At 28.1% G+C, this 27,925-nt stretch overlaps 1 protein-coding gene across 1 annotated transcript; it reads left to right on the top strand.

The window, feature by feature from the left end:
* Positions 1-1,057: 1,057 nt before the first annotated feature.
* On the top strand, positions 1,058-20,342 carry LOC136985223 (TBC domain-containing protein kinase-like protein). Its single transcript, XM_067282456.1, has 22 exons — positions 1,058-1,178; positions 1,250-1,323; positions 1,405-1,543; positions 1,662-1,731; positions 1,849-1,910; positions 2,792-2,853; positions 2,935-3,083; positions 8,303-8,432; positions 8,501-8,600; positions 11,691-11,743; positions 12,438-12,531; positions 12,609-12,743; positions 12,865-12,927; positions 13,002-13,179; positions 13,255-13,338; positions 13,422-13,507; positions 17,935-17,971; positions 18,045-18,206; positions 18,388-18,533; positions 18,599-18,762; positions 19,857-20,019; positions 20,098-20,342. The coding sequence occupies exons 2-22, from the start codon at positions 1,286-1,288 to the stop codon at positions 20,206-20,208; spliced, it is 2,226 nt and encodes a 741-aa protein (XP_067138557.1). The 5' UTR covers positions 1,058-1,178; positions 1,250-1,285; the 3' UTR covers positions 20,209-20,342.
* The last annotated feature ends 7,583 nt before the right edge of the window (positions 20,343-27,925 follow it).

The following is a 27,925-nucleotide window of genomic DNA, read 5'->3' as shown; positions in this document are numbered from 1 at the left end:
CCAAATCATTTGAATTATGCAGATTTAAAGGTAGATTTGAGTTATCAAAAAATGTTTGTTAAAACACACACAATTTTATTAAAACAAAATACATTTGTGTGAAATTTTAAAAAAGATTAAATTTAGATATTAAAGTATTTTTCAAATTGATTCACAGCTGGAAACAAGACTTTTTAAATAAATAAATATACAGTATTATATAGTTTTTAATTTATAAATTATATATTTACATAAATATTAAGCAATATAGCTAGGTTGCAAGGAGTCATTCTCCCGATATTGATGATCCTATTGAAAAATTTGAAGAATTCATGACAACAATATAGTGGCACACCCAGAGGGGGAGAGCCAAGGGGCCCTAGCACCCTCCAAAGATAAAGGGGGGAATTAGAAAAGTTTTCAAAAATCTTTTCCTAATCAAAATTTAATTTTTTATTTATATTGTGTTTTATTTTCTATTTCTATACTACTAATGAATTATGAATTAGCAGTCACATAAGGTGGAATTTTATTGAATTCATGAATTTGCATTAAAAATTTTTCATCTGTTCAACTTGGTTCCCCAAAATTAAATGCTGTGTGCGCCACTGATAATGTAACAACATAATATAATATAGTAAATTATTTTATAATTTTGTAAAAAAGAAAATTAAAGATTAACTTTAGTTATCTTTACTGTTTTTGATATACTTTAAAACTCATTTTCTAGTTGAGATTTAAAATATGTTTCAAATGTAGATAATTTTTAACTGCACTCATTTATCAACAAAAAATTATCTTTCAAATTATTAAATATGATTTATCCATATTTTTAATTATAACGAAAAGTAATTTATTATTTTATAAAAAATGTTATTCTTAAGTTCATCTTTTGTTTGACAGAAAGATTAATGATTGTGAGTGAGTATTATTGAAAAATATACAACAAAAAGAAAATAGAAAAATATTGAAGAGTAAGTTTTTTTAATACTTTAATCCTACATTAAAATAATAAAATAAATAAATAATATAATAAATAATTTTATGAAAAAAATTACTTATTTATTTTATTCTTTTGTAGAAATATATCAGATTTAGCATTATTAACCTTTGAGACTTTAGATGCTTTAGAATTTCTTCACAAAAGTGATCTAATTCATCGATGTCTTTCTCCTAATTGTATTTTACTCGATAGTGAGGTAATAATTAAAAAATTATTAATAATAATTATGTTAAAATTATTTTTTAAATTGAAAAACATTATTTTCAGAATCATGTAAAATTAGCAAATTATGGTTTATATTATATGACTGAATGTGGTGCTTGTGTGTCATTTCCGATAGGGTAAAATCATGCATAATTTTAAATTTAGATTTGGAAATTTTAAGTCATTTTTTTGATTTTCTACTTATTTCTTAATTTCAGTATACCTAAATATCTTGCTCCTGAAACATTAATGGGCGATGTTCCAGGCAAAAGCGATTATTCTTTTCCATATCCTTTACCATCAGGACCAAAAAGTGATATCTGGTCTTTAGGAATTATAATTTTAGAATTAGTTTTAGTATGTTTAATGTTTTTTTAATGATTTGAAATAAATTATTTTAATAATTTATAATTTGAATAATAAATTATGAATCTATTTAATTCAGTTAATTATAGAAATATTAATTATTTCAAAGGGTAAAGAACTATGGGAACATTGCATTATAGATGAAATATTTCAAGAAATTTTATTATTAGTTAAACTAGGTTTGTGTCTATTTCTTTACTTGTGAAATATTGTAGTTTATTATGTTATTATTATTTAATTACTAGTGATTTTAGATTTTATTTCAAGTTTTATATATTTGTTTTGATTTATTGCAGATACTGGTCAAAGTGTTTTATATACAATAGCTAAAGAACATGATGTTATTCAAAAGCTAGAAGTAAGAAAATTTTAAGTGAAATAAGTAAAAATTACAAATAAATCTAACATCAAACTGTTCCATTAAATCAATGATTTTTTGAGAACAAGTGACAGCCTTTTTCCAATAATATCTCTTTTAATGATATAGAAAAATATGGACTTTCAACTTTTCTAAATTTTTCTGTATCTGTTAATAAAAATACTAAGTTAAAACATAAGTGAAATTAAGTAAATGAAAGTTAAAACACTTTGCTGAAACATGTAGTATAAATAGCATAGATGTATAAATATTTTTTATAAAAATATCTATAATGATTCCTAAAATTTTAAAATTATTAATTTCTTCAGAAATATTGTTTGTTTAATTTAATTTTTACTTGGAAAATGTAATGTAGAGAAAGATGACTAGAAGAGTTTTTGCTCTGTAAAAATGTTAAATAATTTGCAAAGATTTTAAAAATTGTATAAGTTTGATTATTACTTTTATTTTTATTACAAATTAACTAAAACTTAGACTTTTATAAAAGATTACATTATTAAAGTATTAATAAAACTTATTGTTGGTATTTTATTCATTCTATATAAAATAAAAATGTTTTATATAGAAGTTTCTAAGTTAGTAAAATACAAAAGTTTTCTCCATTTGTAAATTATTTATATTTCTCAGAATTTCTCAGTAGAATTGAAAGAAGTAATAGTTCTGATTAAAAAAAATTATTAACAAAATAATGGAAAAATATTGATATTCTATGAAAATGTTTTAAAAGATTTAATATTAATTTTATTTGTAATTTTAAAAATGCAACTAATTTATTTTTAATTACTAAAGTAAACACATTTTTATATAAAAACTTCAATTAATAATAATAATATAGTTTTGAAATTTTATTTATCTTATAGAATATGCCTTCAACTCTCAAATCATTTTTAGAATCTTGTCTAACAACAGATCCACTAAAGAGGTAATAAATCTAAGTTAACAAATATTAATATAATCAATGAAATATTTGCTATTCTAATGTCTGTTGATTTTATTTTCTTAGACCAAATGCATCTAAATTACTAGAACATGAATTTTTTAAAGAACATGGATTAGATGATTCACATAGAATAAAAATCATAAAAGAATCTTTTCCTTCTATTGAATTGAGATGTCGTTCTTTGGTTTTACCCAAAAATGTTCCAATAATTTGTAAGTAATAACATTATTGTAAAATTATTTGAAATTTTATTATTATTAATTTTCACTAAAGAGATCTACATTCAATTAAAGAATGAGATAACTACAGTCTATTGGAATTCCAGATGTTCCTAAGTTACATTATTTTCTTTGCTTGAAGATGATATTGATAATATGTTGAAAGTGCGTGCGATGATGTTATAATAAAAACTGTTTAATGCTGATAGACAGTAGTTATCTTGTTCTTTAATTAGATATTATTTTAGCATGGTGAACTAATAATTTTTTATGAAATCTATATTATGAAAACTTTTATTTGATTTTTTACTAATACTAATAAATTGATTATAATTTTCTTATATAAATTTTATATTATGGGGTTCCACTACTGTGTCCAATATATGTCCCAATACTACTGATACTGTATCAATACTTTCCTTTGATACCAAATACTTTTTGTACTCAATACTTTTGGTCCATTACTGATACTAGTATCGATACTTTACTATGGGTTACCACGGTAATCTGGTATCGTTACATTTTTCACAGACAGGTAAGGTCTGACCAAAACCAGATTTTGCAGATGAATCAGAACTGAAAATGGAATTTTACTATTTTCAGTTAAGTTAAACTTATATAAAAATATTAATGTCCTAAAATCAATAAATATATTACATCAAATTTCATTTACAGAATCTGTATATGCTTAGAGTTCTACTTACTATTTATAAATAATTATTTATTTAAACATTATGCAGTACTTTTGTTTGTTAATCAACTTGGACTGAGTGATGTTTAAAATGAACTACAATTTGTATATATTTGTTTTCACTGGCATTTGTAAAATCTGAATACAATAAAGAACTTTTAATGTAAAAACATTGTTTTACCTCTTGACCAACAATTTCTTATCCACCCCTATTCCATGTATAGTAATACCCACAGAGCCCATTAGCAGGATTGTAGATCTGGGGCTTCTTTTATGTACATAAGACATCATACGAGTGTAAACTAAAGTACTGGCAGACGCACCAACTTCTGAACCAGATAGCCAGGATTCAGTTTTCTAGAGTAAACAAAAAAATGTTAATTTCTTCTCTGGGGTCCACTTGGTCTTCATTGTAATAAGTACAGTGCAACTATCTCTCTTTTTACATGGTCCATTTTTATATGATTTTGAAATAATGTGGTTTTTATATAAATCTTAAATAATGTTACATAGTAATATTTGGACTGTATCCACTGTGCAAAAAGAAGGATAGGTGTACCTCCTCAGTAGTAAAAATAACTGGAAGGCGGCACAACAAACTGAACAGCGAAATCCAGCAAGGTTTCCAGTTTTGATACCCAATTCCGATACTGGCTGGTATTGATACTTTAAGACCAATACTGGTATCAATATTTTTGTGGTATCAGGACATCCCTAATTATGGTATAATTAGATTATATTTCCAAAATAATTATAAAAACCAATGGAGTCAGACTTTCTATTCTTCTTACTTTTATTTAAACATTATGCAGTACTTTTGTTTGTTAATCAACTTGGACTGAGTGATGTTTAAAATGAACTACAATTTGTGTATATTTGTTTTCACTGGCATTTGTAAAATCTGAATACAATAAAGAACTTTTAATGTAAAATTGTTTAATTTAATTTTTATTCTTATTTTAATTTTTACTATTATTTTAATTTTATTGTTTATTGTTTATTGTTAATTTAATGTTATTTTAATTTTTACTAGAAAAAATCTTGTTATTTCCATTAATCAGTTAATCTTAAAGTATACGAAAAAATATTTTTCTTCCAGTTCTGACTTATGGATATTGTATAACTAAAAAATTTTCTAAAACATTGTGTTAACAATGAATAAAAAAGATTACAGTTAAAAAGGTAAAAGGAAATCAACTTGCAGAGAAAAAACTTTTTATTTACTTTAACAAACTTCCCAAATGCATTTCGCCTCTTATGAAAGGCCTCTTCAGTAGGTTTGACCGTACACAGTTCATATTCCGACAATAACTTGTTAGGAGAAACCACTTATATAGTTCACAAAAAATTCCCAGCATTCCGCTGTTAGCATTCTCGTATTCAAATTTACACTGTTGTTTTGCATAACGATAGCAAAATGTTCCTTTACTTTCCGTTTTACATTGTTTTTTTCCCTAAAGACAATTTTTAACTTATTAGTATTGATCTGACAATTATTAATATTGCAGTGTTGGAAGATAGGAGAATTACTAATTTTTAACCTTACAGCAGCCAAGTGTTCTGACAGTCTGATCTTCAGTCTTCGTTTCGTTTCACCGATGTAAAAACTGGGGTTGTTACATGTGCATTCTATTCTATAAATGACGCCTTCTTCTTCTAATAAATCTTTTTTATTAGTGCTTCTTATAATCATCATATTTGATAACCTCTTATTTTGGGATGGAGCCAATCCAATAAATTTTTGATTAAAAAATTTATTATATTTCTCATAAATACCTTTTATGTACGGGAAGGATACATACTGCTTTATTTCTTGACGTTGTTTAATTAGCTTTAAGTCTATTTCTTAAAAATCGGTTGTACCAGTCATTTAGCAATCTTTTTGGGTATCCATTTAGGATATATTTCTTATGTGTATCTTCAATTTCTTTTTCTCTTTGATGTATATTTGTTATTCTAGAAAAAATCTTGTTATTTCCATTAAATATACATTATATTTTTGGTTTAAAGGACAATATGATTTAAAATTGATTACTTTCTTCGTATTACACAGTTTTTCAAATTTACAATATTCCAAATGATCGTCAAATCGTTTAATTGTTATATCTAAATAATTTAACTGATTATTTAATTCATGCTCTTGAGTAAATCTAATATTTAAGTTGATTTTGTTAGCTTGTTCCAAAATTTGCAAATGTGTTGTTACAGCACTATTATACATGATCAAAATATCATTGACGTACCTCGCAAAAAACTTTATACCGTTCAATGTTGATAAAACCTTGTCCACATCCAACATATAGATCTCAGCTAATTTTGGCCCTATTACAGAACCCATAGAAATGCCATCGGTTTGATGATAAAAATTTTTATTTACTGTAAAATAATTATTATCTAATGTAAAAGTGATTAAATCTCTCAGATAGTCAGAAACACCATACTTACATAAGCTTTTCACAATTGTATCCTTATTGATGGATGGGTACATAGAAGTTATATCTAGGCTCATTAGTTTATAGTTTGGCAGAATTTCTCCCTTTTGTAATCTTGATAATAAATCATCAGCATTTTTTATGGTATATTCTGAGTTTTGTATAACCTGTAATAACTTTTTAATAAACATTTCCAGGTTATATATAGCAATGTAAATCGAAAGTCTATAATTGGTCTACATTTGTTTTGTTTATGAGTTTTAATTTGGACGTTTAATTTTGGAATTCTTACATTTTCCTTTGAAAGTATTTCTTTACATTGATATGGCATGATATAACCTTCTTTAACCAAGTTCTTTAACTTCTTGGTTAATGCTCGTTGTATTCCTATGAATGGGTCGTTTTCCAATTTTTCAAAGTTTCCTTCCGATACAATTTCTTGTTTCTTAATTTCTAATTTGTGTAAATCCATAATAACTATTTGATTTGACTTATCAGCTTTTAATAGGCATAAATTATATTTTTTTATAAATTTATTAATTCTATTGTATTTACCTGTATAATATCTTGCTTTACGATCCAGATAATAACATATATAATAATGCTGTAACAACACATTTGCAAATTTTGGAACAAGCTAACAAAATCAACTTAAATATTAGATTTACTCAAGAGCATGAATTAAATAATCAGTTAAATTATTTAGATATAACAATTAAACGATTTGACGATCATTTGGAATATTGTAAATTTGAAAAACTGTGTAATACGAAGAAAGTAATCAATTTTAAATCATATTGTCCTTTAAACCAAAAATATAATGTATATTTAATGGAAATAACAAGATTTTTTCTAGAATAACAAATATACATCAAAGAGAAAAAGAAGTCGAAGATACACATAAGAAATATATCCTAAATGGATACCCAAAAAGATTGCTAAATGACTGGTACAACCGATTTTTAAGAAATAGACTTAAAGCTAATTAAACAACGTCAAGAAATAAAGCAGTATGTATCCTTCCCGTACATAAAAGGTATTTATGAGAAATATAATAAATTTTTTAATCAAAAATTTATTGGATTGGCTCCATCCCAAAATAAGAGGTTATCAAATATGATGATTATAAGAAGCACTAATAAAAAAGATTTATTAGAAGAAGAAGGCGTCATTTATAGAATAGAATGCACATGTAACAACCCCAGTTTTTACATCGGTGAAACGAAACGAAGACTGAAGATCAGACTGTCAGAACACTTGGCTGCTGTAAGGTTAAAAATTAGTAATTCTCCTATCTTCCAACACTGCAATATTAATAATTGTCAGATCAATACTAATAAGTTAAAAATTGTCTTTAGGGAAAAAAACAATGTAAAACGGAAAGTAAAGGAACATTTTGCTATCGTTATGCAAAACAACAGTGTAAATTTGAATACGAGAATGCTAACAGCGGAATGCTGGGAATTTTTTGTGAACTATATAAGTGGTTTCTCCTAACAAGTTATTGTCGGAATATGAACTGTGTACGGTCAAACCTACTGAAGAGGCCTTTCATAAGAGGCGAAATGCATTTGGGAAGTTTGTTAAAGTAAATAAAAAGTTTTTTCTCTGCAAGTTGATTTCCTTTTACCTTTTTAACTGGAATCTTTTTTATTCATTGTGTTAACAATGTTTTAGAAAAGCTTTTAGTTATACAATATCCATAAGTCAGAACTGGAAGAAAAATATAATTTTTTCGTATACTTTAAGATTAAAAAGTAAGAAGAATAGATTATATTTATCATACATAACTCAAATCTATTTGATTGCAAAAATATATATTTTGAAATTTTCAGATGGAATAAAGCAATATGAAACAATCTTAAGAAATAATTAAACTTTTTTTCCAAATGAATTAAGTACTTTATCTTTTTATTTGAATAAATTTAAATTTTATAATTAACAAATGAGTATACAGATAATCCATTTAGTCCTGTTGAATATAGCTATTAATATTAAGATATTCTCTATTTAATTTTTACAATAATATTTCTATTACAGTTTATTATTAACAAATTGCTTATTATAATCAAAATGAATTTTTTATTTAGATGATCATTTAGCATATCGTCCATTAGAAGAAGTGTATTATTTATGGCAACTTGCTGGAGGTGATGTCGAAGCTGAATTTCGTAAGCAAGGATTAATTAAAGCAAAGCCACCTATATGTTCTTTACCAAAGTAAATAATCCCTATATCAACAAATTGCATAATGTATATTATTTTAAACAAACTGCAAAATTTTTTAGATTAGTTTTAGAAGAAGGAGAAGAATTTGGTCAAAAGAAAGATAGAGGAATGCTACTAAATGACACATTCATTATACTACCATTAGATACATTACGACAGGTAATTAGATTATTCAGAATAAATCTAAATTCTGAAGATTATAATTTTTTATGAATATTCAAAAGTTGAAAATTTTGAATATTAGTTCAATATTAAAATTTAAAAAGATGGAATATAACTTATATATTGCTAGTGAAACAAATATTTATTGTCTTGATTTAAATATTGTATTGCTTTTCCATAAGAGTGTAGATTTTAAGACATTGATAAGCATAATTGTTTTATATATTTGTTATAAAGTATACATTAATAAACAGATTTCTTAAAAATCATAAATGAAGAAATCTGTTATTTAAATATTTGAATAGTAGCTATATTGATTTAAGATACATTTTAAAGTAATAATTTGAAGTTTATCTAATATTTCTGAATAGTCTTTAATATTAAATTCTTTTTATTGAGGAAAGAGGAGTTAAATGTAAACTTAATGGAAATCGTAAATTAAAATATAAGATATTTGTCATTTTACTACATATTTTGAGAGTACAGTAGCAATAAATAGTACATGAAATTATATCTTTTTCTAGATGATTTTTATTATAGTTCTTATCAAAACTTGTATTAAAAATTAGATTCCTTTACTAGAATAGTGTGTTTTTTGTGTATGTTAATGTAAAAGAATGGAGCCAGAAATGGCAAAGAATGAACTTTTATTATAGCGGTTTGTAGAAACAAAATGATACTAAATAGGAATTATAAATGTGAATAACTTATATTCTCTATTATCTATTGTCTCATGGTTTCAGCTAAATAAAAATAAATTGTCTTATGGTGTCAGATGTACTTGATAGATAAATAGAATTATCTTAAGAAGGAAAAAATGTTTTCCTTAGTTATAACAGTAAAATGATTTTAAAACATTCTGTTCACTTCATTTTTTAAGATATTTCAAATTTTATTTGTTTTTTTTTTAATTTAAAAAAAATTCTATGCTGGAATGATTTCAAAATATTAAAATACTTAAGAATCTATCACTATAAGATTTTGTACTGAAAATCTTATAAGTATTAATAATAACAAAAGTACTTGAGCTATTAAAAGTTGTTTAATTTATTTTTTTTATCATCTACAAGATACAATACTATAAGATGGTTTATATTTATCTATATATGGTATTTTAGACATCAAATTAATTAGTCACAATTCAATTACTCAGACATCTTACAGAGAATGAGATCTTTTTCTAGCTGAAATCTGTAGTGAGTGTTATAGGTTTTCATATATATGTAGATGCTTTTTTACAAATACTATATTGATTATGTATTCATTTACATCTAATTACTTTTTGTATTTGAATTATATAGCATATTAATTCTGTATTTTGATGTGATAGAATTGTTTAATACAATTACTTGATAGCAAGGAATAAAAAAAAAAAAATGCTAAGATAAAATAATTTGTAAAATTTTTAATATCAATATTATTTGAATAATAACTAAATATAATTATATATACTTACCCCAAAAAATACCTGGATTAGTCAAATGAAGAATATAATCAATGAATATGGAGTTTCTATAGCTCCATTACTAGAAAATTCAGAAATTAGCGATTTTATAAGGAAACAACTAATACATAATGCATTAGAAATCTCATTAGCTCAAGATATCGAAGAAATATATAAGAGAAGAGAGCCTAAATGGTATAAAATATTGCTAAATTACTCCTTCAATAATAACTATACGTTATCTAATATGTCATTTACAGTCAAGAAGTTTTTCATTCAACTGAGATTAAATAGTAATATGGTTATAATTAATAATAGAATCTACGAAATTTCCAAAAGTAGCTGTCCAAGATGTTAAGAATAATTCACTAAGTTTCACGTTTTCTGTTGATGTAAAAAAGGCTATGAACTAAGAATTAAAATGGATTTAAACCAACTAAATTTCATTTCAGAAGAAAATCAAATGTATCATTTCTTCCAAGGTGCAAATACTGCTATGATTTACAAATTATATAATTATACAAAAATCTTTTGTAATCAATCCTTAAAAGGGTGAAAGAATTTGAATTGATCCGAACATTGTACGTAATAATACTAACTGATAAAAACTGAATATGTTATAATTATTACTATGATCAATGTTCATTCTATGTTATAACTCCCTGTAATAACAGGCTATTGCCTATTATGATAATAATAGAATATTTATAGGCTATTGCCTATAAATATTTAGGCTAAATAGGCTATTGCCTATTTTAATAAATGATTATTATTATTATTATTACTACATATACTTACATGCCTGTTGATTATGTTAAAATATGTTTCATGCTTCATGTTAAAAATTTTTCTATTTAATTTTTAAATGTTATCAACTGCTCCCCTCACCAAAGGCAGATAATTTGTTTTTAAGATCATATTCTAGAAAATGCTAATGTTCTGGATTTTTTTCTGTAGAAATAAAATAATTGACAACTAATTACCTTATTACTTCAAATTTAGCAGCTTTTTATTTCGATTTTTAAGACAAAATTCACAGCAAATATTTTAACTTCTTATTTCTGCTAATCTCCCTCTTCCCAACACTTTGCCTTTGCTTTACACTCTATGCATGCACATAGTATTACAACCATTGATAATAGTTTATTTGGTGTTCCACGTTTGCACTTTTCTGATTTAATCCAGTTGTGTTTGATAGCAGCTATATAGAATTGAATTTTAAATTTTTTATTATTTATTCTCACTGATAATGGAAAAACAGTTTACATATGATGCTGAATTCAAAAGAAAAGTTATATTGTGCAGCAAAGAAATTGGAAATTGTGCAGCTGGTAAAAGATTTACAGTTGACAAAATGAGAATCATTGGAGAGCCATGAAGGAAAAATTATTTAAGCATAAAAAAGACAAAAAACTATTCTCAGGGCCTAAAAAAGAAAGATATCCTGCAATTGATGCAAATCATATATATAAAATAATTTTTATTTTTTATTATTTTTTGCAATTTTAAACTTTTACTTTGACTTAAATTCAAGAGCGGCTTATATTTGAAATAATATGGTATCTTAAATTTTAGTATTATTTTTATTTAATATATATAATTGTAATATTTATAATTTATAATTTATTTTGAAATATTTTTAGAGATTAAAGGATATAGATCCAGGTATATATTATCCATTAATTATGGAAAATGGGTATGTTAACTTTTAAGTTACTTAAGAATGATGGTATATAAATATCAGGTCAGTCCATAAGTCCCTGCGCATTTTTATGACCTTGAGAAAAATCTTGTTTTGCTGTTAAAAATGTCAGTCTAATGTGATAATTTTTACACCTAAGTGTTAAATTGGATCTCATTCCTATAATACTGTTCAGAATTGTGAACATTTCAGTTGTTTATTTTCGTTAAAATGGAAGTAACCGACGAATATAAAAGACACGTTTTATACTTTTTATTTGGTGAGAATGCTACAAATGCAGCCAAAAAAATAAATACTGTACATAATCAAATCGTAATTAGTTCAAGGACTACGCAGAAGTGGTTTGAAAGATTTAGAAACAACGATTTTAGTGTGGAGGATAAGGCTCGTACGGGAAGATCCGTCGACTTCGACGACGATGCTCTCTCTGCACTAGTCTGCACTGTAAAAAAGGCTATTTCTGAATATTTTGATTCAAAACCGAAATCATTTTACAAAGACGGGATTAAAAAGCTACCATCGAGATGGCAAAAAATTGTACAAAATAATGGTGAATACATTATAGATTGAAATAAAATTTAATTAAAATCTTTTGCTGCTTTTTTTGTAGATAAAAATACGCACGAACTTATGGACTGACCTGATACTACCTACTACAATTTTTAATATTTATTATATATTTGTATAGGCCTCAAACATTAACAAATACTAATAGCAGTACTGAATTTAAAGATACAGTCAATCTTCCATTAGTAATAAGAGAAAAAGATATTGAATATCAAGTGAGAATAATTAATAAATGATTTTAAAATTATTTAGAATACAGATATACAATACATAATATTTTAATGTTTTATAGTTGCATCGAATTATTCTGTATTCTCGTTTGCTAGAAGCATATCCATATAAACGTTCTCAGATAATTAGGGAAGCCAGAACAGACATTCCTCCACTTTATCGTGCTCATGTTTGGGCAGCTCTACTTGAAATTGAAGTATGTTTAATATATTTAATGTAATATTTAAATTCATAATTTAAAATGTTATACAAATTTTAATAAAAATATTTTATCTTATATAATATTTATGTATTATGTTTCCAATTTTATACTGTAGGGAGATATTCAAGGAGATTATGATGCTATTGATAAAGAAACTCCGACAGCTACAGACAGACAGGTTAATTTCAAAAGTAAAATTGTTTGAATATGTATTTGTTTAGAAATTTTAAAATCTCTTATTTATCCATACAGATTGAAGTAGATATTCCTCGATGTCATCAGTATAATGAATTATTGTCATCACCAACTGGGCATTCAAAATTCAAAAGGATTCTAAAGGCTTGGGTAGTTAGCCATCCTCAATATGTTTATTGGCAAGGATTAGATTCTCTGTGTGCACCATTCTTGTATTTAAATTTTAATAATGAAGGTATAAAATAAAATATTAATGTAAAAATAATATATAAAATTAAGATTTTATAAAAATTTTTCAGTTTATTTTTAGCTTTAGCATATGCTTGTCTATCAGCTTTCATTCCTAAGTATTTAAACAATTTTTTTCTGAAAGACAATTCCCCTGTGATACAAGGTTAAAATTTTTATTTTTTTAGCATTTTGCATTAATACTTGTTAAATTATATTAATAATGTGTTTAATATTTTACATTTACAGAATATTTAACTGTGTTTTCTCATCTTATTGCATTCCATGATCCAGAACTTACTAATCATATGAACAGTATTGGATTCATTCCAGAGGTATAAAATTTAAAAACATTGTTATTATTGCAGAAATTAAAATTTTCAGACATTTAACAAAGTAGATAGGAAACTCAAATTATAGTGTAAACAATTAATTCAGATGAAAATGAATTTTAAGATATTTTGTAAATTAATATTAAATACTGTATTTATAAAAAGTTGTATTTACTTCCACAATAAGGATATTTTTAAACTTTCTCATGTATTCTAGTTATTTAAAAATACAATTATGCACAGCTTAACAATGTAGCTAAAAAACTTTGTTGTTGAATGAAAATCAGAGTGTACTTAAACAAACCTTATATGGTATAGTCTACTACTAATATAGCTATAAGTGATAAGTATTTATGTATCTAAACATGCAGTATAAAGATAGAAAGTTTAAAAATAGAAAAAAGCTTTTGGGCTGCAATTTGAAAAAAATGTAGAGACCTATAAATTCCCACTTTTGTCCATCTTTCCTTAATTTTGAGAACAAAATTAGATAGATGAAATCCAAGACCAGATATGGAAACCTTAGGGGCAAGATGCCCCAGTTAACTATATATGAACTTCTGAGGCAAACTGGAAGTCATATTATTTCTATTTAAAACTTTTCTATAAGTATTAGACGTTAATGGTGCGGTTTTTTGTATATATTGCTTAAGTATCAATTTCCCTTGAAAATTTTCTTTTTCTCAATAGATTAATTGATTTAACTTCACAGTTGGTTTAACCGTAGTTATTTCGTCTGTACCGCATTTCATCAGAGACAAAGACTATTGGGTTTTATTCACATTATTCTTTATTTCACTATGCATTTCGGGTGCAATCTTTTCCATTTATTTTGCACCCCTCATCAGGTGTTACATTTCTACAATTGGTAGAGAATACATTTGTTACGTTAATTATTGTAGATGGATTAATTAATATATATAAGTTATAAAAGATTATTACAGTTTTTTTGGACTAGTCATAAAGAGTTATTACGATTATTATAATTATTACATTAGTTAGATTGATTTAACACAAATTAATGTAAGGGATTATTTCAAATTTTATTATTGTTAGTATTATTCGGTACTAACCTTTTTTAAGACAATTCCGTTATGAGGTGTTTATGTCACCGTCCCCCGAGGCATTTCTAACTGTCCTTCGTTTAGTTTATTTGCGTTTCTTAAGCCCCTCCCCATTTCCTCCCACACTTCGTCTACCTCCATGCCGTTGTTTAGATTTATTGTGTTGATTTTATTGACTATTGTAAAGTGTTCTTTGAATTTTCGTAAATAGTTGTCCTTCTCTCTGTGGATTATTTTTATACTTTTTTTATCGATTGTGCATCCGAATTTACTGCAGTGATCGGTCCATGGTGATTGGTTATATTTGAGTCTGATTGCTGCTTCATGTTCTTTAATTCTGGTCTTTAGTTGTCTTCCTGTTTCTCCTATGTATATTGCTGGTTTTTTGCATGTACATTTTATTTCATACACCACTCCTGTTTCGTCTAGTTTGTTTTCATTTTGGATTTCGTTGATGTTGATGCGAAACAGGAGTGGTGTATGAAATAAAATGTACATGCAAAAAACCAGCAATATACATAGGAGAAACAGGAAGACAACTAAAGACCAGAATTAAAGAACATGAAGCAGCAATCAGACTCAAATATAACCAATCACCATGGACCGATCACTGCAGTAAATTCGGATGCACAATCGATAAAAAAAGTATAAAAATAATCCACAGAGAGAAGGACAACTATTTACGAAAATTCAAAGAACACTTTACAATAGTCAATAAAATCAACACAATAAATCTAAACAACGGCATGGAGGTAGACGAAGTGTGGGAGGAAATGGGGAGGGGCTTAAGAAACGCAAATAAACTAAACGAAGGACAGTTAGAAATGCCTCGGGGGACGGTGACATAAACACCTCATAACGGAATGGTCTTAAAAAAGGTTAGTACCGAATAATACTAACAATAATAAAATTTGAAATAATCCCTTACATTAATTTGTGTTAAATCAATCTAACTAATGTAATAATTATAATAATCGTAATAACTCTTTATGACTAGTCCAAAAAAACTGTAATAATCTTTTATAACTTATATATATTAATTAATCCATCTACAATAATTAACGTAACAAATGTATTCTCTACCAATTGTAGAAATGTAACACCTGATGAGGGGTGCAAAATAAACGGAAAAGATTGCACCCGAAATGCATAGTGAAATAAAGAATAATGTGAATAAAACCCAATAGTCTTTGTCTCTGATGAAATGCGGTACAGACGAAATAACTACGGTTAAACCAACTGTGAAGTTAAATCAATTAATCTATTGAAAAAAAGAAAATTTTCAAGGGAAATTGATACTTAAGCAATATAAAACTGTTCTCCTGAAAGCAGTTAATAGATGACTGGCACGACTGTATTGTTAAAGGAAAAGTATGATGTACAGGGGCAAGACACTGCAGTACTATTTTCAGGTGGAGAGAATATATTTTAAATTAATCCTTAGCCTGCCGTTTGCCACGCCCCCTTATTTTGTAAAACGGCCAAGGGCAAAATAGGTGAATCATGCAATATTATTTTAAAAATTCACCAAAAATTATATGTGATTTTTTTCATATGAATAAAATAATAATTTATTTATCAATATAGTTAGTTTTAAATACAACATTTTTCAATAAAGTTTGTTCTAAAAATTTATGAGAAAAAAAAAATATATGATAACTGACATTCAGACTTGAAAATTTGTTACTTTTTTTCAAAATTAACATTGTCTGGTTACTTCATTCTTATTGTCACTGAGCCAGAACAATCTATAATATTGTTCTGTAATATTTGATATAACATTTATGCGTGTACGTTTACTCGTTGTGAAATTATTGCACAATATATCAAACATTTGTTTGAAATCTGAACTTTATTCTGCATTCAACTAATATAATGAACTAATATACTTTATTCATTTCATATCAAACAAGATTATATATTTTCGTAATAAACATATGATTACCAGTAGCAATAGATGTAACATTTGCTGATATTTTAGAATTAAAAAAAATTAAAAATTAGAAATTAAAAAAATATATAAAATATCAGAACTGAAGGTCATAACTTGAATATTTATGATGCATTAACATATTATAGCTGAATAAACTTATTATAGCATTAATGAACTTATTATAGTAATATTATTGCATGAATATGCTAAAAATGAAATAAAAAATTATCAGAAAATGAAAAATTAAGAAAAAACACCGATAATTAAAATTTTTAAGTCAACAAAACACCACCTGGACAAAAATAATGCGAAACAGACAATAAACAAGACGCTGCCGTCAAATGCTGACATCTGTTGTCGATAAATTTTATAAAAATTGATTGTTAACAGGGTAACGATCAATCAGTACCCTGGCCGTTTTGCTAAACAATTAGGGTAATGATTGATCGGTACCCTGGCCAGGAAAGGGTTAAATAAATTAAAAATACGATTAAAAATTGCAGCCCGGCATTTTGACAATGTCACAATAAATAATTGCTCATTACATTTTAACTTTTCTGTTAGAAACTAAGATATAAATGTATAGTCATTTACACAATAATATATTTGTTTTTCATAAATTTTCTGAAAATACTTAATTTCATAAACTTTTTGACACAATGTACTTTTACATGACTTGTTGCATTGGAGATTTGTTTACATATTTAATGCATTGTGCAATGCCATCCCTTTTATATAGCATTAAGGCAGGTATGAATTTTTCAGTTCCATTATGGACCTTTTATGGGACCTCTGTATATGTTGACTGTCATTAAACAGAGCATAATTAATGATGATATATATATATATACACATATATACTACCTATTACATTTTTAATGTTAATAATATATACAGGGTGGGCCAATGAAAACGAAATGGCAGAGTGTTCGTGTTTGTCCAAGCAAATCGCTTGGACAGGTCGATTTTATTCTCGAGGGGACATCTTTTGCAATAAAGTTTTTGTGATTCTGAATACAACAGACAACAAAAATTTTAAAAACTCATTTATTTTGTATTATCTAAACAAACATTTATTTCGAAAAAAAATGTTTGTTTAGTTAATATTCAGATTCACAAAAACTTTATTGCATAAGATGTCCCCTCGAGAATAAAATCGATCTGTCCGAGCGATTTGCTTGGACGAACATGAACACTCTGCCATTTCGTTTTCGTTGGCCCACCCTGCATAGTTTTAATGACACACTAAGAGAAACTTAAGCATAAAGAAGTTGAAAAGTACTGATGTTCAAATCTCTGAAATGAATATATCATTAGCAAGAATTAATCTTCTACAATAGATACTGTATATGCAAGAATATTTTATTTTGAAATGTTGAACATAGGCTATATTAGATTTTTAATATCTTAATGAGTTGTATTTTTAATTTTAGCTTTATGCCATTCCATGGTTTCTTACAATGTACACACGTAAGTATGCATTAATCTAGCTTCTTACTATATTATAATATAAAAATTCTTTCTCGTGTATTATTTACAATAGATGTATTTCCACTTCACAAAATATTTCATTTATGGGATACATTGCTCTTGGGAAGTGCTTCATTTCCTCTCTTTATTGGTGTTGCCATTCTTCAACAACTGAGAGCGAATTTGCTTTCTTTTGGTTTTAACGAATGCATTCTGATGTTTTCTGATATGCCTGGTAAGTTTTTCATATAATTGTATGTTTCATTTGAACAATTAAATTAGTTGTTAAACTTGATTTTAATCAGAAAACAATTCACTTTCTCTTATGTTGAATTAATTTATTACTGTAAAAATATAATTTTTTTACAATGAAATAACTTTAACTTCATAATTGTTTTAATAATTATTTTTTTTAGAAATTGATATTCAGCATTGTGTACAAGATTCCATCAGAATGTATTGTAGTACACCAAAAAGTATTACATACAGAGAATATGAAAAGCTAACCAATAAACAGAAATGGAAGAAAACTCAGGAAGAAACATCATTGCATCCAGAATTAGTAAGTTTAATTTAAGTCAATAAATATTTTAATTTGCATTAATAATAATTAAAAATACTTTCAAGGAAATGTGTCCGGTTCCATTAAATGTATTGAAAGCAGAATTATGTCCAAGGATTTCTGCTGAAGATCTTTTAGATTTATTAGACTTTCATTTAAAAGATGATATAAGACCACGTTCAAAAGTTAAAGTTAAATTACTTTTAATTGATGTGCGAATTCCTGAAGAGTATCCTTTTAATATTCTGAGATTTTTATAAGATTACATGTTTGTGTTTTTTTTGTGTTTGTATATATACATACAATAATACAGATACATATACATAATAATAGTCATTCCTAAGAACTTAATAAGTAATGTTTTTCAACACTTAACTAGAAATTCTCCTGTCAACCACGATGGAATATTTTTTATGAGAAAGTAGAGATTGAAGAGCATGATGTTGTGATGCTGTTTCTGTAGCCCTTGACAAAACCATTCTTACTCAATGTTGTTCAAGTTGGACTTCACAGTCTTCATGGGTCTCAGTTGTTATACTTTTAGATTTAGAATTTAACTGATCAATTTTAGTCTTACGCTTTTCTCTTGGCATTTTTTTATCAACAAAATAGCTAATCTTTTTAATTCCACATAGATAAAACAAAGAAAAATGTAAATAACAAAATGAATTTATTACCAAAAGTTAGATACAAACATGGCTACTTTTCGACATGACAAATGCCTCAATTTTCATAGTAATTATGTCAAAAAGTAACCATGTTTGTACCTAACTTTTGGTAATATATTTATTTTGTTATTTACATTTGTCTTTGTTTTATGGACCATTGGAGGTTGAAAAAGAAACAGCCCTCACATTTAAAAATGCAACTTTAGGGAAATTCCATCATCAAGCATGAACTAAATGAGGTCACTGCAACATAAGTGCAATCACTGATCTGAAGTCAATAAAACGTTTATCCTATAGCTAATATACCTGCAAAATAAGTAGCTTATACTTTTCGACAGAACATAAAACGAATGTAACTGAAATTTCATCCGGATTGGACAAAAATTGCATGAGTTATAAAGAATTCACACACATACAGGCTTTTATATTAGTAATGATAAAAACTGTTAATGATGTATTTCGAAAAGTGCAAAACTTAAAATACACAAAATTCAGGATAAAATGATCAAAGGTTACCGCTTTATATATTCTGAATTGGCAATTTAAAATATTGACTACATGAATTAAAATGTTACAAAAGTTAAATGTAAGTTGTTATAAAAATATAGTTTAGTTTAGTTTAGTTATGCAGTTTCTTTTCTTAATCAAAGAATAGTTTTGTGCGGGGTTCTATCCCAGAAAGCATTAATATTCCACATCATTCTGCTTTTGCCCCAGATGGAAGTTTATTACAGATTCCTGAAGCTACAATTCTCACCAACCATAAAGGCAAACTGATTATTATTGTTGGTAGCAGTTTGGGAAATTCTGTATCAAATGTAAGTATATAAAATTTAAGTTTAGTTTATATATATATATATAAAATAAAAATTTTAATTATCTATTTATTATTACAGTTTGCTAATCAACTAGTCAGATTAAGCTATCCTAGAGTGTGTATTCTTCATGGAGGTATAAATGTTCTGCGAACTACAGGTATTTTGACAGTGAGAACAGGAGAAATATAGAATTGTGAAGAATGTAAACAAAATATTTTTCTGCATTTTTATACCAAAGTGAAAATTTCTTTCATAAGGATATATTTTTATTGTCACATATTCATATGTAACAATTTGATTTATTTAATAATTGTTGAAGTTTCTATCATGTTAATTTTCTAAACAGAATGGTCAATTTTACTACATTACATCTTATACAGAGAAATCATTTCATATCAAAGTCATTTCAAATCTACTCAATTTTTTTTTTATTAACTACAATAATTCTGTTTTGCATTGTATTTATTTTTGTAATTTTGATTATATGGTGTTGTTTGTAAATTATTGACTAAAAAAATCATCATTTTTATGCTACAAACTCCCATTATAAATTGTAAAAAATTTGAATTCATATAAACGTAAGATCAACGTATTAATTTCTTGTATGGATAAATCATATCAATACTTAGAATATAAATTTTAAATTGGAATTTTTTCAGAATATAAAAGTTACAATTCAGTTGCATGATGGTGTAAAACTTATGTTGTCAATATTTCAAAGTGGGTAAAAATATTTAAGCAAAGGGCTTACTATGTAATTTATGAATGACTACATTATAAAATATGCTCTGTACAGATGCCATTTAATTGAATGCACATACTGTATGTCAGTAGGTATATCCTTCCTGTTCATGGAAAATGTATGCTAACATATCTTCTGATGTTATACACACAAATCATAAATACATTCCTTGCATGATCAGTATTTTATAGTTTCATTTGTACAATATGGCCTTCAAATGTCCCCAAGAATAACAAATTATGGCAGCCAATCTAGTCACCTGGAAACTGCTTATCTAGCCTTGTATGGAAACTTTTGACTCAATCAATCCTTCAGAACAAAACTTGTTATTTTTACAAGTTTGTATTTGTATATTTAAAATTATAAAAGTAGAAAAACATGAAAAAAATGAATTGATTCAATAGAAAGTACAAATGGAACAATTTTTAATGTGATATACAATATGTCATCTCTAAAATCAATTTAATCATTGGTAACATCTTAATTTCTACTACATTTTGTAAAGACAATTTTAATTTCAATAAAAATTACAAACTGAACCTCAAATTTGCAGAGAAATTTAAAGAGAATTGCAGTATTTTGTTTACTATTGCATGGAAAAAGTTTATTGTAAACTAATTATGCTTGTTAGTATGTTAGTATGGTTATTGCAGAGACTGTAGATGATAGAAATATTAATTGAGGAAATCACATTTTGTCACAATGATCTTGCTCTACATTGTATTAGGAAATAATTCATAATAATAAATATGTAAGAAAAATATAAAAATCAACACAACAAACACAACACTTTGTAATATTCTCGCTAGTATTTTAGCCAGCAGAATATTACAAAGTGCGAGCATAAGAAAAATTCCTGCAACATCTTCAACAGATCTTGCAATACTGGTTCAAGGGATTGTGAATGCTCTGAATCAAATTGATTATAGTAATAATTATTATTTCTTTTAATTTTTGGTGCCCTGGCCTAATGCTTACCTTGGCTTATGTCTATAACCATTACTGAAACCTTATATAAAACAAATTACCAAATATTTCTTTAATATATTCGATATAGAATGCGGTTCCTGAAATTTCAAGAAATCAAACTTAAAATTTAATAAAATTTCCTAAGGATTCCATTTATATTAAATGCCATAATATAGAACTGAAATGGAATAAAATGAATAAATCAAAAAAGTGTCAGTTTACAAATATGTATGTTTTTCATTTTTCACTCTCTTCGTCCAGTGCACACTAAAAGGGTCCTTTTTTCCATATTTCTCGTAGTTCAGCCAAGTCAAGAATGAGGTAAGTGGGTAGTGGGGGATATGGAGCTTGACATTTCTCAGAGAACTCAATTTCTGGGCTTTTCATCTGGATTTGTTCATGAGTCCCTAAAGCAATAGTCTGGCAGTACTCACTATAATCAAAATGAGCCCTTTTCACAGGACACTGAAGGATTGAATGGATTGGTGGTGACCAACAGGAATAATTGATTTTTATAATTTTTATGAACTGAATTAATTTACTACTACATAAATCAAGCAAAAACCAACATTCTACTTCTGATAATTGTATGAATCTGCCCCAACTTTACTTTCCTTATCTGTAAAGAGGTCATTCAGATGAGATGTTAATTGTCTTAAGCCCGCTACACACCTAACTGTATACTTGGTATGCGCACACAATTTATTGTAAAAGTATACCTGACATCCATATAACCAGCAGATGGTATAAGTATACCCAAACACTGCCAATTTGGATCATGTTGACAAACAAAACTAAAGCAATTAAAGCGAGCCTGCCATCTTTGCTTGGGTCTATTTCTTTTGACTTTTCCATTAATCTATTGTATGCAACGTCTCTCTTTCCCTTGTTATATATTGATTTGATATGCCAAAGACTATCGCTCTGGGAATCCAGAATCAAATCTGGACTAGTCAAAAAATCTCAGGAATTTAATGGGTTATCCATTGGGATATGTCCGGCCCTTCCGTCTAGTGTTACCACCCTTCCGGTTTTCACCCGGACAGTCCGGGAATTGACTCACTGTCCGGGTGAACTATTAATTTAGTCCGGGAATTTCGTAGAAATTGTGAAATTACAATGAAACAAAGTTCTTGCAAATATTGTTATAAATTTACGTCATTTGAACAACGAAAGACTTCACACCCACTGAAACTCATCTGCCATTCCGCCATGTTACTCTGTTTATGCTGACGTGTAACGCGCAACCTGCCTCTCGACCTTTTTTATTTATTTATTTTATTTTTTATTTTTGCTTGGATGTTACTCCTACACAAGTCCCTAGTCCCTAACTGTAACTGATTTAGAACCAGCATGCACGTTATTCTTCGCATTGCAAAATGACATTGCGCATGCGTCAAGAACTTCTGTTCGAATAAACCTGACCTGCCGCCCGGGTCAGCGATTTTGTAAAGGTGGCAACACTACTTCAGTCAGAATCCGCCTGCCCAGCCGGGTACCGATGGATGGGGCCCGACATACCCGAATGCATTAACCCATTAAATTCTTGTGGGCCTGGCTAAACTCAATGGGCTTGCTAAAAGGGTCCTCTTAGTGCCCCAGGGCAAAATTTTAAAATTTCCCTGGAATGGATGAAATAGTGATTGTTCAGGAATTTCCGTTTTGGAAGTCATCTCGTATATTTTTCACATACAGTAAAAGCCTACATATAATCCAAAAAGATGAAAAACATTCGAAATATACAAACGTTTTCATGGACAGATTGTGCCGACGGATTTTGTCTAATATGTTTTATTGGTTTCAGAATAAAGTGAATTATTGTTGGAACAAGCAGTTAATGAGTCACCGGTGTAACTTTTTTCTCGCCAAAAATTAAATTATTTTATACGCAATACATCAAAATTTAGAGTAAATAATATCCGAATAGAGAAAAAAATCATTATTAATATTCGATAGAAATAAGCATTGTTTCTTGATGCAGTAGTAACAAGCTGCATTATTAATCATTTTACCGTAATAATTACTGTAAAAAAAGTTAGATCGTGTTGAGAAACTTCGATGTTTATTATGGCATAAATTCCACAAAGATTTATTGTATTGGCTGACAAAAGTTATTATATACAGTATTTACTGTATTTAATAAACATGAAATATTAATTCAATAAACTTTACATTGCACCTATTTAATAATGAATTAATATATGTGCGTGCATTTATATATCTATAGAATGTATCCGGTAAATGCTATAGTTTATAGATAAATTCATCAGAACAGACATATTATTTTCAACAAATATCATTTATTAGTAAATAGATTCCTATTGTGGTCTGAAGACCACGTGTTCTGTTGCCTAACCGGCTCGTAACCAACCCCTGGGGTGGTTCACGGTGTAAAGGAGGGACAGGCCCTTATAGCGTAAAGCTTCCTGTTGTAAAAGTTAATGGGAGGAGGGGAGATATGTGGTCCAAAGATCACGTGTTCTATTGCGTGATCCTTGGGTGGGCCGCAGGGAAAAGAAAGGATGGGCCGCGTTTTCGATGACAAAAAAAAAAACCCGGATCAAGGAGGAAGAGAGAGAGATCGCGCATGCTCAACGGAAGAAGGGACACCTTTTTCGGAAGAAAGAGAGAGAGGACGTGTAGACGATAGAGTCGCGAGATTTTTTTTTTTTTTTTGTGTGTGTGTCGTTTCTTTTGTTTTAGTGTCTGTTATAGCGAAGGGACAGAGTAGTGATTGGAAGGACTAAAATAAACGTTAAGTTCCTTGCATTGTAGTCATAGAGCGTGTGATTTATTTCTTTAAAGTTTCTTCTTGTTTTGTTCCTGCACGGGGAATACTCTAAAGATCGAGTACTTCCCCACACTATAATTAATTTTTTAAGTTGTAATGGCTGCAATTCAACGCTTTTCTCTTAATTGTGTCGGTTACAGGTGGATCATCCCCTTATCATTCCTCTTTCACTAAAACGGACAAATCTATTTCTTCATCGCTAAGTTTTGCATTCAACATTCCCGAGGCCTTGGTAGCCCGAAACTCGAACGGTTATGAGGGCTGAACTATAAAACTATTAAGCCGTGCACCTACAAAGGATTCGAGGACCTAGCTGCCGAAATATAGGCCGATAGATCCTGTCAGGCTCGATGAGAAAAGCTCGAAATTTTCTCCCCGAGATGAGATTCGGACGCTTCGAGCAACCAGAAAATTTCGAAATTTAACCAATTACAAGACTTTTTGAGGCCATATGAGATGGGTGTTAGAGAATATTCTAAGGTCAATATTAAGTATTTTAAACCATTGACTTTTGATTCTATCACTAAAATAGCCTCATTTTAATAGCAAACACAAAGAACGCCATCGTTTATGTTGAAAATTCACTCGTTTAAAAAAGTTGTTTTATGGTCCTCCGGGCTTAAGAGCCCTGGAGCTTAAGTTTCATTTGTTTCCGGATAAAACAGCGTCCATTAATTGCGTGCACGATTGCTTTGGCGTCTGGGAATATTTTTTATTCCAGATAATCTTCTCGGACTGTTTTGCATTGAAGACAGGTCAGTAGTATATAATTTTACTTGTAATATGATGCGCAAAGGATCTTATAGTGTTACATTCTTTTTTTATTAACAATAGTTGTGTGTTTATTTTTACAACTTAACCGTTTATTGTATTTTCGTGTACTTTTTACAAGTCGGATCTTACATTCAAGCATTTGTAATTATAAAACAACAAAAAGATTTTTTAAAAAAGCAACACGTTCGATTTTAACTGACAAATATAAATTTACAAGTCAGATGCACAATAAAAAAATTAATTGTATAAAGTTTTAATTTAATAAATTTTTATATAAAAGGAGAATCGGGAGGATCGAATCCAGGTCAACGGGTTCGAAACCACAAATGTAACAGATTAGTTAACATAAAAATTCTTATCCAATATCCAAAAACAACTTCAGTCGTTTGGAATGGTCCAAATAATTTTCTTTTGCGTGCGATTAAAAACGTTCAGTTTTTTAACTGAATCGAAAATTTTCGTTATTATTATTTGCCTACTGTTACTTCTATTTATGATGCCTTTGCAAATAAACACACTTTTAACAATTTTATTGTACAGGCGCTAAGTATTCCTGACAGTCCACAAGATGCTCAGGCTTGGAGCGAGCATCTCTCACGCTGTTGCAGAAGCGCTCCAATTGCATGAAAGAAAAATCGCCAAAGTAGCTAGAGTATGCGTAGACTGTAATGGAACTTAGGCATAGATGACAGTTTTATCAAGCATTAATACTAATTGTGCCTTACAAGTAATTCTACATTTCAATTGCAAATATATTTCATCTATTGTAAAATTTTAATATACAGGGTATACCAGAAAAATTGTCAGGATTTGTGTCTCTAATCCTAATAAATATCCTTTTAATACGATATATATTTCAAAAATTGAAGTTTATTGTTGCTATTTCAGAAAAATTATAAATTAATGCATACAGGTAGATATAAACATGAAAATGTCCTAAAACATTCTAAAAAATATCTGCATACTGCTGCTATCTATAGATCAACACCAGTAATTTTACTAAGCTAAGGCACCAGCAAATGCACTAGTACACTAGATTAAAATTTTGTGCAGTAGAGGTTCCAAATTCACCGGATCTGATGTAAAATGTACCGACTTAGCATCACTGCTTGAAGTTTGGGGGCATTGGATATACAAGGACACACACTTAAGACGACTGGGCTCCAGACGCTTCAAACAGACCATAAGGAGAGATCATCTGATCGTAAGATAAGGATATACTGTACACCTGCAACAGTGTCTTGGTACATCATCCAGAGGGGTGGAAGCCTCTCTACAAGAATCCAGCAGAGGAAAATTTGCAGACGCGATGACCGCTACTTGTCCTTCCATTAGCATCCCAACATCATCTGTTTTGAAGTGATGTGACAGAAGCATTCACTGTTACAGACTGGTAGCTTATCATCTTTACTGATGAATCCTGGTTGTTTGAAAATGGACAACCAAAGTGTTATATCTGGAAGATTACTGGTGAGCAATTAAATCCTAAATTTACTGTTGAACAAAACACTGCCCCATTGCTGATATGCTGGTCTGGCTAGCCATTTCGTATGACAAGTCTGTCAGTTGTAGTAGTAATAGTAGTACAAAGGACATTGACAGCACAGTAGTGCATTCAGGAAATCCTGTGCTCTTGTATTGTCTTTCATGGCAGGGCTGCAAACAGCCATTTTCCAGCAGAAATACAGTTAGGATTTCCCACAGTATCTGTCATGCTCCATACTTTCTTGGTTTGTCTGGTCTTCAGAACTTTCACCCACCAAGCATTTGTCAGTTTTGGTCATCTACAAGTGTGAGGAATCTGGAGCAACAGTTGAAATATCTGTGGGCAATCTTGCAGGATAGCTTATGATGCCTGTATACCAGATCAAACTGCTACATTTATCTGGACAAGAAGCATTATACAAGACACTAAAAGTTTCTTTAAATTGTATTGTTGTTTCACAGAAAATTGTGCCTTACAAGTAATTCTACATTTAAATTGCAAATATATTTCATCTATTGTAAAATTTTAATATACAGGGTATACCAGAGAAATTGTCAGGATTGTCTCTCTGATCCTAATAAATACAGAAGTTTGAAACTTTGGATATATAACCAGACCTGAAAATTGTATTTGTTTTTGATACTGTTTTGATAACATTAAATACAGTAGAATCTGTTTGTTGTAATTGTTTTTGGGCTTGCAAATACTAATACTGATAATCTGACCTTTAAATTTTTAAACATTCTAACAAGACTAAAAATTACAATTTAAAAAATAAATAACTGACGTTGCCTGAAAAATCAATTGGTTAATTTTAGTATAAAAATTGTTTTTGACTAAGTATATAAAGAAATATATTGCTAAATGCATATTTCTAAATTCAATATGGTTATTTCTATTAGAATTTCATCATACAGTTGGATGGAACAACATAAGGTAAAACATTTTCATGTTAAAGCTCATATTTTTACTTACCTTCTTTTCTCATAAATCAATTTAGGAAACAGAGTTGATGTTAAGTAATCATAAGTACATAAGTAATATTTCTAAATCTGAAGAATCACAAAATCCATTTTTTACCTGTTCTAGGAAAATCTTATGGACATAATGTGTAATACCGTAATTAACTCAAAGTAACTTAAAA

Source organism: Centruroides vittatus, unplaced genomic scaffold (genome assembly GCF_030686945.1).
Source record: "Centruroides vittatus isolate TY-2023 unplaced genomic scaffold, ASM3068694v2 contig_955, whole genome shotgun sequence".
NCBI classification, from domain to species: domain Eukaryota; kingdom Metazoa; phylum Arthropoda; class Arachnida; order Scorpiones; family Buthidae; genus Centruroides; species Centruroides vittatus.
The sequence above is the reverse complement of the archived record's forward strand: the minus strand, read 5'-3'. Positions and strand labels throughout refer to the sequence as shown.